At 42.3% G+C, this 17360-nt stretch overlaps 1 protein-coding gene across 1 annotated transcript in view; it reads left to right on the top strand.

Moving 5' to 3' along the window:
- The window catches only part of LOC137373024 (regulator of G-protein signaling 5-like), a 59879-nt gene that overhangs the window by 32418 nt on the left and 10101 nt on the right, over positions 1–17360 (top strand). The window contains exon 3 of the mRNA XM_068037742.1: positions 10470–10531. Coding sequence (XP_067893843.1) covers positions 10470–10531 — 62 coding nt within the window. The remainder of the gene's footprint in view (positions 1–10469; positions 10532–17360) is intronic.

The following is a 17360-nucleotide window of genomic DNA, read 5'->3' as shown; positions in this document are numbered from 1 at the left end:
AGTCAATACAGACTTACTTAGGTACTGTGAAAATATTCCATATTTCTGCCATGACAATGTTGTAAAGACTTTGTAATTCTGGGCAAATATTAAGCTCAGTGTTGGCTGCTGGCAACAGCTGTTAGCATTTTAGAAAGAAACAGAAGGCAGTAATGTTGATTTTTCATTTAACAAGAACTTCATAAACATAGATTGTTTTACTCATTTCCAGATTTTGCACAACCCTTAGCCAGCTTGTTCTAATTACAAAATATTTGTTGAACTCTTGAAAGGCAAATGGATGTGAACATTTACTCAATTTAAATCCAAATCGCAACTGTGAAGTTATGTTGTAAATAAATGGACTTATGATCACTACCATCTAAGACTTAAGCTGAGCAATTCTCCCATCTCTATAAGTACACCCATATTGTAAGGGAACCCTGAGCCAAAGGTTCATGGCTGCTAGCATATTTGGCTTCCAGATTTCCAAAGGGTGCACAGATTTAAGATGACTGGTAGAAGAATTAGAGGGGACATGAGGAAAAACTTATTCACTCAGAGGGTGGTGGGTGTCTGGAATTTGCTGCCCAGATTGGTGCTGGAGGCAGAAACCCTCAATTCATTTAAAAGGTACCTGGACATGCACCTGAAGTGCAGTAAACCGCAAAGCTACGGACCAGGTGGTGGAAGGTGGGATTAGATTGGGCAGCTAGTCTTTTTTAAGCCGGCACAGACATGATGGGCTGAATGGCCTCCTTCTGTGCCATATCGTTTCTATGGTTTTCTATGGCTCTATGCCTCAGATTTCAGAGAAAGGTTTGCAGAGTGATTTTTGATATTGAAAAATACCACAATATCTTCTGGTAGTGCTTTAGCAATCATTTCAGTGCATCATGCTGTGCATTAGCTCAATGGCCATTGGATCTGGGCAAATAAGAAAGATCAGGAAACCAAAGAGAAAGAAAGAAGAGTAAGATGAATAGATAGGAAGTGAGAGAGAGAAAAGAAAGGAAAAGAGCACAAAATAAAACAAGTAAAACACATAGAAAACATCACCAAGGAGAGACAGAAAAACTTAACAAAATGTGCAAAAAAAAAGCAAAAGGAAAAGCAAAGGAACAAGGAGGAAGAGAAAATGCTTAAAAAACTGAATGAGAACTTGCCCTTTTGCAAGGTCATTTGGGTTAAAGTGGATTTCAGTTCTGCTTATATTCAGCCTGCAATTATTCATGTACATCTTTACAAGGGAGTCAGCTATAGAGTAAAGTTAAATCATCTTTGGGGTAGAATTTAACTTAAGGTAGATTCAGAGGCAATGCAGTTGAAGCACTGAATGTTGTTAGGAGAGGGTTCCAGGAGGAAGAGGAGAGTTTTTTTTTGCCTTATCTCATTTAGGACCCTTAACAGCTGACAATGAGAGAGGAATTTCTCCTCATCCATCAAGAGCTCTATTTGAAACCAGGTCCTGAAGGAATAAACACATTATTCAAACCCATTACGATACCCACTCTCCCATTGTGCAACATTTCCTTCATTCTTTTCAAAGTAAGCTCCACATGGAAAGGATCATGCAATTCTTTTATAAGGAATTCGAAACTCTCATCTATATCCAATGATATTTTTACCACTAAATGTTTCCAGCTTTCAAAATACTAATTTTATGATCTGTTTCTGATATGTGATAAATTGTAATTATAGAAATTTCAGCCCATAAAATGAGGCAACTTGGATCAAATAAATCTTTCTATCTCAATCACAGTTACAGCTTGCATCACCGGCCAATATGCTGCTCATTACATCTGTACGTATGACACATCACTGAGATTGACATCAGCAGCTGTTTTCTGGTGTTAAACACTCACATTACCATCATATGATTGAGAATTCACTTAATAGGTCAAAACAAGTTCAGTAAATGGTTTTTGATAATTGCTATATAGATAATGGGCCAAAACACGCTGTAAAAGTAATGGAGAGGCTAATAGTGCTTCACAGCAACTTCAGGTGAGGAGCAGATATGTGATTAAATGCAGAAATCCAAAGGCTGCTGTCCATTATCTTTTATGAAAATGATATCTTGCTGTCTACCTGACCATTAAAGTGCATTGAACAATGTGAAGTAGCTGTATACGCACGGTAGATACAAACTAAACTTGCCATAGAAAGTTGGGGCTTGTCCATTTCCATCGTAATACCCTTTTAACCCTGTGACAAGTGTTATTTATGACAAGCTAATCTCTCTGGGATTAATAATTAGCTATTCCAAATGTGGAGTCTTGTTCCTTTAGGTTTAAACTGTTGGAGTTTTTTTAAAATCACTTTTTCTTTCTGTCTTTTTCTCTCTCGATCTTAATTCGATTTTTCTTTCCTTCTCTTTATTCCACTTTCTGTACCGTGATTTCACATTGAATTCACCCATTCTAATTTACACTTCCTTCTCAGTCCTTGTGCTGTTAATTTCACAGTCCTTCAATCTGATTGGTTAAGGAGCTCCACAGTTGCTTGCCCTGTTCACTCAGGTCCCAGATGTTTTGTAGAGGGTACCGCACCATGTCCATGTCCCACTTCCAACAACCTGCAGCACAAAATATGCTCGAGATTAAATGGACAAAGGCAAGTCTAACTAACAGTGGGTGCTGTCTGTTGGCCTGTCACAGGAAATTTTAGGCCACAAGGAATTGGTTCGCTAAAGGATATTTCTAATTAATAATCCAGAAATCTACACTGGAATTGAGTGAGATTGTGATATTTCAAGGGCAAAAATGTGGATTGTGACCCCTAGCTTTTTGGAAACTACTCTGAACTTGAACTTGAAATGGTTGGTTGTCCTTTGTATTAATTAGGCAGCAACAACCTGGTAAACTAACCTGAATGTCACTTAATCTGATTTGTAAGGAGAGACAAATACTTCATGCAAAATTGATGCCAGATAAAACACATTCTTGATCCAAACAAAACTCCAGTCCATCCTGCTCCAAGCATAAAAAGCCATTCAGTAATTCTGATTTAAGTGCTCACTGCAATCTGCTGACAGATTTTAAGTAAGTAAAAATGTTTTATTTCTGTTTGTTACACTATTTTCCTTCTGGGAGTATTAACTCAATGAAAATACTCAAATACAAGATGTCATCTTTGGAATTAATTTCCACATGCGTGTAAAGGATTTATAAATAACATTGAGGTACATGTCTAAATGTTAAATAGTATTGTATCTACATTGTGAAATGCAAGATCTAACAGATAGAAAATGAATGACTATTTTCAGTGGTGCTGAGGGAAGTAGATTGGCCAGAAACTCCCAGTCCCTCTTTAAATCGCACGTGGAACATGGTTGTATTCACTTGGCCAAGGCACCAATTTAATGTCTGATCAAAAATACAGCAACTCCAACAATGCAACGTTAGCCTAGATTTTATAGATTCTGGCATTGGATCTAAACCCACAACCTTCTAATCCTAAGACAAAGAGTGCTACCACTGGGCCAAGGTATTCATTAGCGAGTGAATGCCAGTCCTTTAATCTCAGCAGTGGTAATATTAGAACATGATAAGATAAATATCAGGGAAATAGGGAGTATTGGGAATAAAGCACAAAAATTAAGGTTGCAATCCCAGAGGTTCCCAATTCATAATTGAGGGCATACGAACATATGAATTAGGAGCAGGAGTAAGCCTCTCAGCCCCCTGCTCTGCCATTCAATAAGATCATGGCTGATCTGATTGTAACCTCAACTCCTCATTCCTGCCTACCCCCAATACCTTTCACCCCTTGCTTATCAAGAATCTATCTACCTCTGCCTTAAAAATATTCAAAGACTCTGCTTCCACTGCCTTTTGAGGAAGAGAATTCCAAAGCCTCATGAACCTCTGAGAGAGAAAAAATCTCCTCATCTCTGTCTTAAATGAGCGACCCCTTATTTTAAACAGTGACCCGTAGTTCTAGATTCTCCCACAAGAGGAAACATCCTCTCCACATTCACACTGTCAAGGCAACTCAGGATCTTATATGTTTTAATCAAGTCGCCTCTTACTCTTCTAAACTACAGCAGATACAAGCCTTTCCTCATAAGACAACCCGCCTATCCCAGGTATTAGTCTAGTAAGCCTTCTCTGAACTGCCTCCAACGCATTTACATCCTTCCTTAAATAAGGAGACCAATACTGTACACAGTACTCCAGATGTGGTCTCACCAATGCCCTGTATAGCTGAAGCATAACCTCCCTACTTTTGTATTCAATTCCCCTCACAATAAATGATAACATTCTATTAGCTTTCTTAATTACTTGCTGAACCTGCATACTAACCTTTTGCAATTCATGCACTAGGACACCCATATCTCTCTGCATCTCAGAGCTCTGCAACCTCTCACCATTTAGATAATATGCTTCTTTTTTATTCTTCCTGCCAAAAGGGACAATTTCACAATTTCCCACATTATACTCCATTTGCCACATCTTTGCCCACTCACTTAACCTATCTATATCCCTTTATAGCCTCCTTATAGCCTCTTCACAACTAACTTTCCTACCTATCTTTGTGTCATCCGCAAATTTAGCAACCATACTTTCGGTCCCTTCATCCAAGTCGTTTATATAAATTGTAAATAATTGAGGCCCCAGCACTGATCCCTGTGGCACACCACTCATTACATTTTGTCAACCAGAAAATAACCCATTTAAACCTACTCTCTGTTTCCTGTTAGCTAGCCAATTTTCTATCCATGCCAATATGTTACCCCATACCATGCGCTTTTATTTTCCGCAATAACCTTTGATGTGGCACCTTATCAAATGCCTTCTGGAAATCTAAGTACAATACATCCACCGGTTCCACTTTATCCACGGCACATGTAACACCCTCAAAGAACTCCAATAAATTGGTTAAACATGATTTTCCTTTCACAAAACCATGTTGACTCTGCCTGATTACCTTGAATTTTTCTAAGTGCCCTGCTATAACGTCTTTAAAAACAACTTTTCCTAAGACAGATGCTAAGCTAACTGGCCTGTAGTTTCCTGCTTTCTGTTTCCCTCCCTTTTTGAGTAACGGAGTTGCATTTGCTATTTTTGAATCTAATGGAACCTTCCCCCAAATCTAGGGAACTTTGGAAAATTAAAACCAACGCATCAACTATCACACTTGCCACTTCTTTTAAGACCCTAGGATGAAGTCCATCAGGACCCGGGGACTTGTCAGCCCGCAGCTCCAACAATTTGTTCATTACCACTTCCCTGGTGATTGTAATTTACTTGAGTTCCTCCCTCCCTTCCATTTCCTGATTTATAGCTATTTCTGGGATGTTACTTGTATCTTCTATCGTGAAGACCGATGTAAATTACCTGTTTAATTCATCTGCCATCTTTTTATTTTCCCTTATTAATTCTCCGGGCTTATTTTCGATAGGACCAACTCTCACTTTGTTAACTCTTTTTAAAATATCTATAGAAACTGTTACCAGCTGTTTTTATATTTCTAGCTAGCTTTCTCTTCTACTCTAATTTTTGCCTCATCAATCTTTTCATCATTCTTTGCTATTTTTTATATTCTGTCCAATCTTCTGACCTGCCACCCATCTTTGTGCAATTATATGCTTTTTCTCTAAGTTTTATATTATCTTTAACTTAGTTAGTTAATCATGGATGGTGGGTTCTCCCCTTGGAATTTTTCTTTCTCGTTGGAATGTATCTATTCTGGGTATTCTAAAATATCCCCTTAAATGTCTGCCACTGCATCTCTACTGACCTATCCCTAAACCTAATTTGCCAGCTCACTTTTGCTAGCTCTGCTTTCATGCCTTCATAATTGTCCTTATTTAAGTTTAAAATACTAGTCTTGGCTCCATTCTTCTCTCCCTCAAACTGAATGCAAAATTCAATCGTATTATGATCACTGCTGCCTAGGGCACCTTCACTATGAGGTCATCAATTAATCCTATCTCGTTGCACAATACCAGGTCTAGTATAGCCTGTTCTCTGGTTGGCTCCCGAATGTCTTGTTATAAGGAACCATCCCGAAACCATTCTATGAACACCTCATCTAGGCTACCTTTGCCTATCTGATTTTTCCAGTCTACATGTAGGTTAAAATCTCCCATGATTATCACCATACCATTCTGACAAGCTCTCATTATTTCTTCATTCACAGTCCATCCTACTGTTAGGGGACCTGTACACAACTCCCACAAGTGACGTCTTGCCTTTATCATTTCTCATCTCTACCCAAACCGCTTCTACCTCCTGGTTTTCTGAACTTAGGTCATCCCTCTCTAAGGTGCGAAAACCATCATCAATTAACAGAGCCACCCTTTTAGCTTTTTCTAGCTTCCTGTCCTTCCTAAATGTCATGTACCCTTCAATATTCTCTGTCTCTGTTATGGCTATCAGATCTTACTTATTTATTTCTATTTGTGCTATCAGTTCATCTGTTTGTTTCAAATGCTACGTGCATTCAGATTCAGAGTCTTTAGTTTTGTCCTTTAAATATCTTTGTAATGTCTAACCTTGGCTGCTGATTTACTCTTAGATTTGTAATCTCTATCCCTTCCTGGAACGGTCTGTTTATCATTTCCTATATTAATACCTTTCTCTCTTGCCTTGTCTCTACTCGTTAATTTACCACATCTTCCCAAATTTAATCCTTTGCCCCCACTATTTAGTTAAAACCCTCTCTACTTCGCTAGTTATGTGGCTTGCTAGAACACAGCCCCAGCACGGTTCAGGTGTAGACCGTCCCAACGGTATGAACCCCACTTTCCCCAGTACTGGTGCCAGTACCCCTTGAACCAGAACCCATTTCTACCACAGCATTCTTTGAGCCAAGCGTTCATTTCTCTAAGCTTATTTGCCTAATGCCAATTTTCACACGGTTCAGGTAATAATCCAGGAATTATTACCTTTGAGGTTCTCCTTCTTAATTTGGTGCCTAGCTCCTCATACTGACTCATGCAGAAACTCCTTCCTTGTCCTGCCTATGTCATTGGTACCTACATGGACCACGACGACTGGATCCTCCCCCTCCCACTGTAAGTTCCTCTCCAGCCCTGAGCAGATGTCTTGAACCCTGGCACTAAGTAGCCAACACAGCCTTCTGGACTCTCACTCTTTGCTGCAGAGAACAGTGTCAATCCCCCTCACTATACTGCCCCCTACTACCACTACATTCCTAGTTACTCCCCCCACTTAAATGGCTTCCTGTACCATGTTGCCATGGTCAGTTTGCTCATCCACCTTGCAGCCCCCACTCTCATCCAAACACACTGAAAAAACCTCAAACCTGTTGGACAATCGCAAAGGCTGAGGCTCCTGCACTCCTTCCCTCTGGGTCTCCTTACCTGCCTCAGCTGCAGTCACACTCTCCTGTCCTTGACCACTGATCAAATCAGAAGACCCCATCCTAAGGGGTGCGACCACCTCCTGGTACAAAGTGTACAGGTAACTTACCCCCTCCCTGATGTGTTGCAGTGTCTGCAGCTCAGCCTCCAGCTCAAAGACTCTGAGCCGAAGCTGCTCGAGCCGCAAACACTGCAGACGTGTTTGCCCTGGATCATACTGGCATCCAGGAGCTCCCACATGCTGCAACCATGACACATCACCTGTCCTGCCATTTTTAATGTGTTTTAATTAACTACTGTTTGTTTTCTGCTGTGAACTCAGTTGGGGATAATGTGATTATAATTGACAACATTCTTGATTCCCTATCTATTGAAAGCAACAAGGGTTGTATGGTTAAAAGAAAATATCAAAATCCAGAGAAAAGCACTGGTGCTGCCTACCAATTGGCAGGATTTGTATTAAGGATACATCTCTGTCATCTGCTGGAGCATGTCATTGGTTAATAAAAACTATCTGGCTTCTAAAACTGTGTGACACTGTAAGCAAACCGAGAAAAGGATTATATTGAACAAATAAACTCATCTATTTACACCCAACTACAAACTCCAGTGACACAAAACATATTTTAGCGGTCAAATGGCTCATGTGCAAGATATGGCTTTCTCTTTAGTTGAGATTGAATTACCAACTCAACAATTAAACAAATTGTGGTGCAAAGTCTTAACAATTGCCTATTTTTAGCTTCTGGCTGTAGAATTCCAGATCCATAAATAACAAATTTGTTATTCATTTAACACAGCTAGAATTTGGAAACTTTGAGATGTTTAAATTATATGAAAATAGTTTTGTACAAAACTGCATAATAGTTTTATAAGATGTTGCCATGCTCAATATTGCTGTGTGGGAGGTTTGCAAACCAGATACCTTTAAGATACCGATAAGCATAATGAGAGAGGAAGTACTAGAGGGTCTGACATCCTTGAAAGTGGATAAATCACCAGGGCCAGATGGATTGTATCCCAGGCTGTTAAAGGAAGCCAGGGAGGAAATAGTGGCTGCTCTGAGGATCATCTTCAAATCCTCACTAGATACAGGAGAGGTACCAGAGGATTGGAGGTCGACAAACGTTGTACCTCTGTTTAAAAAGGGTGCAAGGGATAGACCAAATAATCATAGGCCAGTCAGTCTGACCTTAGTGGTGGGCAAATTATTAGAATCAATTCTGAGAGACAGGATAAACTGTCACTTAGAAAGGCATGGATTAATCAGAGATTGTTTATCATGGATTTGTTAAGGGAAGGTCGTGGTTTACTAACTTGATTGAGTTTTTTGAGGAAGTAACAAGGAGAATTGATGAGGGTAGTGCAGTGGATGTGGTCTAAATGGCTTTTAGTAAGGCATTTGACCAGGTCCCACATGGCAGGCTAGTCAGTAAAATGAAAGTCCATGGGATACAGGAGAATGTGGCAGGTTGGATCCAAAATTGACTCAGTGACAGGAAACAAAGGGTAATGCTTGATGGATATTTTTGTGAATGGAAGGCAGTTTCCAGTGGCATTCCACAGGGCTCAGTGTTGGGTCCCTTCCTGTTTGTGTTATATATTAATGATTTGGACTTAAATGTGGGAGGTATGATTGGAAAATTTGCAGATGACACAAAAATTGGCTGTGTAGTTGATAGTGAAGAGGATAACTGTAGACTCCAGAATGATATCAATGAGTGGGCGGAAAAGTGGCAAATGGAATTCAATCTGGAGAAGTGTGAGGTAATGCATTTGGGGAGAGCAAGCAAAACAAGGGAATTCACAATAAACGGGAGGGTATTGAGAGGGGTAGAGGAAGGGAGAGACCTTGGAGTGCATGTCCACAGGTCCTTGAAGGTGACAGACAGGTAGACAAAGTGGTGAAGAAGGCGTATAGAATGCTTTCCTTCATTGGCTGAGGTAAGGAATACAAAAGCAGGGATGTAATGCTGGAACTGTATAAAACGCTGGTTAGACCACAGCTGGAATATTGCATAAAGTTGTGGTCACCACATTACAGGAAGGACATAATTGCTCTGGAGAGAGTACTGAGGAGATTTATAAGAATGTTGCCAGGGCTTGAAAATTGCAGCTCTGAGGAAAGATTGGATGGGCTAGGGTTGTTTTCCTTAGAACAGAGGAGGCTGAGGGGTGACTTAATTGTGGTGTACAAAATTATGAGGGGCTTAGATAGAGTAGACAGGAAGGACCTGTTTCCCCCAGTGAAGAGGTCAATTACTAGGGGGCACAGATTTAAGGTGATGGGTAGAAGGATTAGAGGGGGACATGAGGAAAAACTTTTTCACCCAGAGGGTGGTGGGTGTCTGGAATTCACTGCCCAGATCTGCGTGGAGGTAGAAACCCTCAACTAATTTAAAAGGTACCTGGACATGCACCTGAAGTGCTGTAACCTGCAAGGCTACAGACCAGGTGCTGGAAGGTGGAATTAGATTGGGTGGCTAGTTTTGTCAGATGCCACAGGCACAATGGGCTGAATGGCCTCTTTCTGAGCTGTAACATTTCTATGGTTCTATGATGTTAAACTAATCCTAAAACTGTTATAATGAAAACAGCGTAACTGGTTTTGAAGCCTTCTGCATATGAGACTCTTCAATTAAAAACTCACTTTGTGAGCACAAAGGTGCAATTAAACTAAACCAAGACATGCAAAATGTAGTGTGGCTGCTCAGACAAACCAAAAGAAGCAACTTCAGTAACGTCTGTTGCAATATGCAAAACCCAAAGCAAGGTGAACCAGAATTAAGTGCCCTTCTAGTATCTCTGTCTTTGGCTCAGTGTCCATTTTGTTCATTATGCCTCTGTGAAGCACTTTGGGACTCTTTTCAATGTTGAAGGTGCTATATAGATGGAAGCTGATGTTGTAAGGGAGATACTTTGCCACAGTTCTAGAATGTGTAATATGGAGATATGGGAATAAAGTGTTTCTCCTGTAGCTTTTCCTACAACTTTATGAAGTCAGATGCAGTGCATCTCAACAGTTATTTCTGGCATTTTGTGATTGGCGCTTGAATGTATTCAGTCACACTGTACATCGAATGAATGTGATTTGGTAGTGGGTTCATTCGCATTGAAGTACCTGCTTTTTTAATAAATGTGCTGTTTCTTTTTGCAGACCTTCCCAAATAGAGGCAATCCAGTGGCGTGAATCTCTGGAGAAGCTTCTGATGAACAATTGTAAGAGACCCTATCTTCAATCTGATTCTGGTTTTATCAATCTCAAAGATTTCAGTCAATTTAATTTTCTTTCAGAGCATAGATAAGTTAGTACAATGGCATCATACAATAACAACTTGCCTTCATGTAGCACTTGTAACATAATAAAACGATCCAGCAGCAGATTTGTCTCCCACCACAATCTGTTACCTCATGGCCCTGTATATGCCTCACTCTACCATTATCATCAATCCAGGGGACCAACCCCGGTTCAATGAGGAATGTAGAAGCTTATGCCAAGAACAACACCAAGCATATCTAAAAATGCAATGCCAACCTGGTGAAGCTACAACACAGGACTACATGCATACAAAAGAATGGAAGCAGTATGCTATAAAGAGAGCTAAGCGATCCCACAACCAATGAATCAGATCAAAGCTTTGCAGTCCTGGCGCATTCAGCCGTGAATGGTGGTGAACAATTAAAAATTAATGGGATGAGGAGGCTCCATGAATACTTCCATCCTCAATGATTGCAGAGCCCAGCACATGAGTGCAAAAGATAAGGCTGAAGCATTTGAAACCATCTTCAGACAGAGGTGCCGAGTGGATGATTTCGACCTCCTCCTTAGGTCCCCACTAACACAAAAGCCAGTCTTGAGCCAATTCAATTCACTCCACATGATATCAAGAAATGGCTGTAAGCACTGGATACAGCAATGGCTATGGGCCCTGACAGCATCCCGGATGCAGTGCTGAAGACTTTTGCTGCTGATCTAACCACACTTCTAGCCAAGTTGTTTCATTACAGCTGTAACACCGGCATCTACATGACAAAGTAGAAAACTGCCCAGGTATATCCAGTGCACAAAAAGCAGAACAGATCCAATCTGACTGATTACTACTGCATCAGTCAATGTTCATTCATCAGCAAAGTGATGGAAGCTGTTGTCAACAGTGCTATCAAGCAGCACTTATGTAGCAACAACCTGCTCACCAATGCTCAGTTTGGGCTCCGCCAGGGGCACTTGATTCCAGACCTCTTTACAACCTTGGTCCAAAAATGGACAAAAGAACTGAATTCCAGAGGTGAGGTGTGAACGACTGCACTTGACATCAAGGCAGCATTCGATCAAGTATGACATCAGGGAGCCCTAATAAAATTGAAGTCAATGGGAATCAGTGGGGGAAAACTCCACTGGCTAGTCATACCTAGTACAAAGAAAGATCGGTATTTGGAAACCAATCACTTCAGCCACAGGATATCACAGCAGGAGTCCCTCAGGACAGTGTCCCAGGCCCGACCATCTTCAGCTGCTTCATCAGTGATCTTCCCTCCATCATTAAGTCAGAAATGGGGATGTTCACTGATGATTGCACAGTGTTCAGTTCCATTTGCAACTCCTCAGATACTGAAGCAGTCTGTGTCTGCATGCAACAAAATCTGGACAATATTCAAGCTTGAGCTGATTAGTGGCCAGTAACATTTGCGCCACACAAGTGCCAGGCAATGACCATCTGCAACCGAAGAAAGTCTAACTACTTCCCCTTGACATCCAACGGCATTACTATCGCCAAATCTCTCACCATCAACATCCAGAGGGACACCATTGACTAGAAGCCTAACTGGACCAGCCACATAAATACCGTAGCTACAAGAGCATGTCAGAGGCTGGTTATCCTGCTGTGAGTGACTCACCTCCTGACTCCCCAAAGCCTGTTAACCATCTACAGGCACAAGTGTGATGGAATACTCTCCACTTGCCTGGATGTGTGCAGCTCCAATAACTCAAAAGACTCAACACCATCCAGGGCAAAGCAGCCCACTTGATTGACACCCGATCCACTACCTTAAACATTCACTTCCTCTTCCACCAGCAGCACACAGTGGCTGCAGTGTGTATCATCTGCAAGATGCACTACCACAACATGCCAAGACTTCTTCAACGGTACCCCGAAACCCATGATATCTACCAACCTAGAAGGACAGGAGCAAATGGCATAAGGAAACCCGCACCCCCCCCACCCCCACCCCCACCACAAAGTTCCCCTCCTAGTCACACACTATCCTGATTTAGAAATATATCACCATTTCTTCACTGTCACTTGGTAAAAATCCTGGACCTCACTTCCTAGCAGCACTGTGAGAGTACCATCATCGACATGACTGCAACAGGCGAAGAAGGTGTTCAGCATCACCTTCTCAAGGGCAGTCAGTGATGGGCAATCAATGCTGACCTTGCTAGCAATGGTCACATCCCATGAAAGAATTCAAAAAAATGTGCTTTGCAGGAGCCTAATTGAATTTCAGAATTTGCAGATCACGCTAAATTAGGGAGATGTAGTTTGAAGCAGTTTTCCTAACTATTAAATATTAGAAGACGTTAATAAACTTATGGAATGGGCATGTAAATGACAAATGCATTTCAATATAGACAAGTGTTAGATGCTGCATTTTAGTAGGTAGAATAAGGAGACCACATACTCCTTGTAAAATAAGTGTCTAATTGGGGCAAAGGAGCAAATGGATCAAGGTGTACACAGTCACAATTCAGTAAAATTAGCAAAACCATAAAAATGCAAATAAAGCACTCAGGTTAATTTCCAGAGGAATAGAATTGAAAAGCAGGCAAGTTAAGCAAAATGTATAAAGAACCTTGATTAGACCACACTTGGAGTACTGTGCACAGTTCCTTTCTTCATATTACAAAATGGATATAGAGGCACTGGAGAAGGGTCAATAAATATTTGCACAAATGATACCAGAACCAAGGAGTTATAACTATCAAAAAAGACAGAAATGGCGGGGGCTGTTTTCTCTCGAAAAGAGGAGGCTGAGGGGTGACCTAATAGAGGCATTTAAAAATATGCAGGGGTTTGATAGGGTAGATGAGGTACTTAATGTTCACTTTGTATCAGTACTTTGTATCAGTGTTTACTAAGGAAGAGAAATCTGACGAAATATTGGTAGAAGCAGAGAGTAGAGGGAGTGCAAAGTGTAAAAATTGGGAGGGAGGAGGTACTGGAAAGGCTGGCTATGCTTAAGTCACCTGGTCTGAATGGCTTGCATCCCAGGTTGCTAAAGGAAGTGGCGGTGGAGATAGCAAAAGCCCTTGCCATAATCTTCCAATCTTCTCCAGATATGGGGAAGGTGCCAGAGGATTGTAGAGTGGCAAATGTGATGCCCTTATTCAAGAAAGGGTGCAAGGACAGTCATAGCAACTACAGGTCAGTTAGTTTAACATCAGTGGTGAGTAAGGTTTTAGAAACAATGATCAGGGAAAAAAATCAACAGGCACTTGGAGAGGTTTGAGTTAATTAAGGAGAGCCAGCACAGATTTGTAAAAGGCAGATCATGCTTGATTAATCTGATTGAATTTTTTGATTTTTTGATGAAGTAACAGAGAAGGTTGATGAAGGGAATGTGGTGGATGTTGTCCATATGGATTTTAAGAAAGTGTTGATAAAGTACAACATAAAAGGCTGGTTAACAAAATTGAGACTCATGGAATAGGAGAGTCAGGGTCCAATTGGATAAAAAATTGGCTTAAGGACAGAAAACAGCGAGTCATGGTGAATGGTTATTTTTCAGATTGGAGGATGGTAGACAGTGGTGCTTCCCAAGGGTTAGTGCTAGGACCGCTGCTTTTATTGCTAGATATAAATGTCTTGGATCTTGGAATACAGAGTAGAGTCTCAAAATTTGCCAACGGTATCAAACTTGGAGGTGAGGCAAACTGTGAGGATGATACGAATCACCTGCAACAGGACTTAGATAGGCTAGCAGAATGGGGAGACAAATGGCTGATGAAATTTAATACTGACACGTGTGAGGTGATGCACTGAGCAGAAGAGATAGTGTGAGGCAATATAGACTTAATGGGCTGGACTTTGTGCTGGAGCCTGGGCTCCCAGTGCCAGGCCGAAAAGGAAGGAGAGCGCCTGCCCCAACCTTTTTGCGACTCCCCCACCTCCACCCAATCAGAGGCTGGTAGCTCAGCAGAATCGGCAGCACTACCAGGAGTGGTGGCCACTGCTGGTACTGCCAAGGCCTTGGACCCAGGCCCAGTGCTGGAAACGTGGACTTAACGTGAGTGAGGCGGTGTCACTGGGCCAGTCCAGAAGGTCCCAGTGAGGGGATATGGGGGGATAGTTGTGCAGTCCAGGGGGAGGGGAGTCCCGGGGGGTAAAGTGGCTCTGAGGGGGGGTAATCCATGGACCACAGATTGCCCACAGAGGAGGGAACCACCCCCCCCCACCCCCCAAGCCGACAGGGATGGCGCCTTGCTTTACAAGACATCCTCCCTGTGTGGCGGAGGAGCCCCTTGACACTGGTAAGATCCCAATGGTGGTGAGAAGAGGCCCTTAATTGGCTGCTAATAGGCCACTTAAGGGCCTCAATTGGTCTCTGGGTGAGAAGGCTGTTATTGGCCTATCTTGGCCCCAGGAAGATCGCTTGGCAATGGGGCCTCCGCTCCCCTCTGCCACCTGTTGCGATACTTCGGTCCCCCCCGCCCCCCTACACCCCCCACCTCCGATCATGTCTCCGGGACCACACAAAATCCCAGCCAATAGTACAATTCTAAAGCGTGTCCAGGAACAGAGGGACCTGGGGGTGCATGTGCATTGATCTTTGAAGGTGACAGTATATATTGAGTGAGTGGTCAGCAAAGCATATGGGATCTTGGGCTTCATAAATAGTGGCATTGAGTACAAAAGCAAGGAAGTTATGTTGAACCTTTATAAAACTCTGGGTAGGCCACAACTAGGAAATTGCATCCAGTTCTGGTCCCCACACTTTAAGAAGGATGTGAGGGTCCTTAAGAGGTTGCAGAGGAGATTTACCAGCCTTGTTCCAGTGATGGGGGATTTTAGTTCCAAGGTTAGACTGAAAAATCTGGGGTTGTTCTCCTTGGAGCAAAGGAGATTGAGGGGAGATTTGATAGAGGTGTACAAGACAGCCTAAGATAAGGTAGACAAGGAAAAACTGTTCCCATTAACTGATGGTACAAGGACTAGGGAACAGAGATTGAAGATTCTGGGCAAGAAATGCAGGAGGAATATGAGGAAGAACTTTTTTACGCAGTAGGTAGTAATGACCTGGAACTGTCTTCCCACAAGGGTGGTGGAAGCAGAAACAATCAATGATTTCAAAAAGAAATTGGATGGTCACTTGAAGGAAATAATTTGCAGGGCTACAAGGATCAAGTGGGGAGTGGGGCTGCCTGAAACACCATGGAGAGCTGGCATGGTCTTGATGGGATGAATGGCATCCTTCTGCACTGTAAATGACTTTATGACTCTATGTAGATTGAGAAGTCCAAAACTAGGGGTCATAAATATAAGATAGTCACTAATAAATTCAGTAAGGAATTCAGGAGAAACTTCTTTACCCAGAGAATGGTTAGAATATGGAACTTGCTACCATGGTTGACGTGAATAGTATAGATGCATTTAAGGGGAAGCTAGGCAAGTAGGAGAGAAAGGAACAAAAGGATATGCTGAGAGGGTTAGATAAGTAGGGTGGTCAGAGGCTTGTGTAGAGCATAAACCTGATCAGCCAAATGGCCTGATTTTGTGCTGTAAATTCCATGTAATTGTATGTAACCCTTAGGAAAGCTTGGCAAGAAAAAGCCCCGCATTCTTCACAGTTAGAAAATGGCAGGGTCATTCGTTACATGATGTCATTGTGGCCCAACTGCTATTTTAACCAGTGGCTTGACTGAGGAGGCTGTTGTGAGTTTCCTGCCAGGTGATGGCAACCTGAAGAGGAGTTAGGCCAGAAAAGGCCCAAAGAGGTAAGTTTTAGGAGGAGCAGGAACAGACTTTCCCTGATCCGGTCTCCACCTCCCAGCTCACGAGACCATTCCCTAACCCCCTTCTCACACCTTAGAATGCCACGGACCCATTCCTTCGGTTCTTTTCAGCAGACCCCACCCCCCCCCACCCCCATCCCCGCCACTGACATTTTATTCCCATCTGCCGAGTAGAAGCCATTGGTTTCAGGCGAGCATGGTGACATTAAAATTGCCAGGGCCTCACATTACTGAGCTCAGAGGAATTTGCCACTCCTTCAGCTGCTGTACCTGGGGTTTAAGCCTTGAGGGCCCTGCCTGTAAACACAGTTTGTCAGCTTAGTTTATGTAATCTCTCATCATAATTTAACCCTTGGAGCTCGAGTAAGATCATGTCTTCTGGTGATGATCAAGTCAAGTTGGTGCCAAAGGTCAGATCTTGGATGTCGCCATGATATCTTGTGGCAAAGTTTGCCCTGAAAAGAAATGTTGGTGATGCAGAGTTCATTCTGAGCACAAAACTCAAGAAGTCATTGATCTTTGTCATTGATCTTGCCCGCCCCATGATGACCAAGGCACGTTGGCTGTGAATCTCCTTCCGATCCAACATGTAGGATGAATAACTTCTTGCCATTTGCAACGTGCTCCAGAATGTCATGTAGTGAGTCATAGATTTGATCTTTGTCTTAAGACGTTGGCATTCAAGGTTGGTGAATGAGTCCAGGTGATGTTGACAAGGCCTCCATCAGATGATAGATGCAGGGAGATGAGGCATTCAGAAGTTGCTTCTGGTGGCTCAATTGTCTGTGTCAATATTTTTTTTTATTCATTCATGGGATGTGGGTGACGCTGGCCAGGCCAGCATTTATTGCCCATCCCTAATTGTCCTTGAGAAGGTGGTGGTGAGCTGCCTTCTTGAACCGCTGCAGTCCATTTGGGGTAGGTATACCCACAGTGCTGCTAGGAAGGGAGTTCCAGGATTTTGACCCAGCGACAGTGAAGGAACGGCGATATAGTTCCAAGTCAGGATAGTGTGTGACTTGGAGGGGAACTTGC

The sequence above is a fragment of the Heterodontus francisci genome, chromosome 8 (genome assembly GCF_036365525.1).
Source record: "Heterodontus francisci isolate sHetFra1 chromosome 8, sHetFra1.hap1, whole genome shotgun sequence".
NCBI lineage: Eukaryota > Metazoa > Chordata > Chondrichthyes > Heterodontiformes > Heterodontidae > Heterodontus > Heterodontus francisci.
Note: the sequence above shows the minus strand (reverse complement) of the source record. Positions and strands in the feature narration are given on the sequence as shown.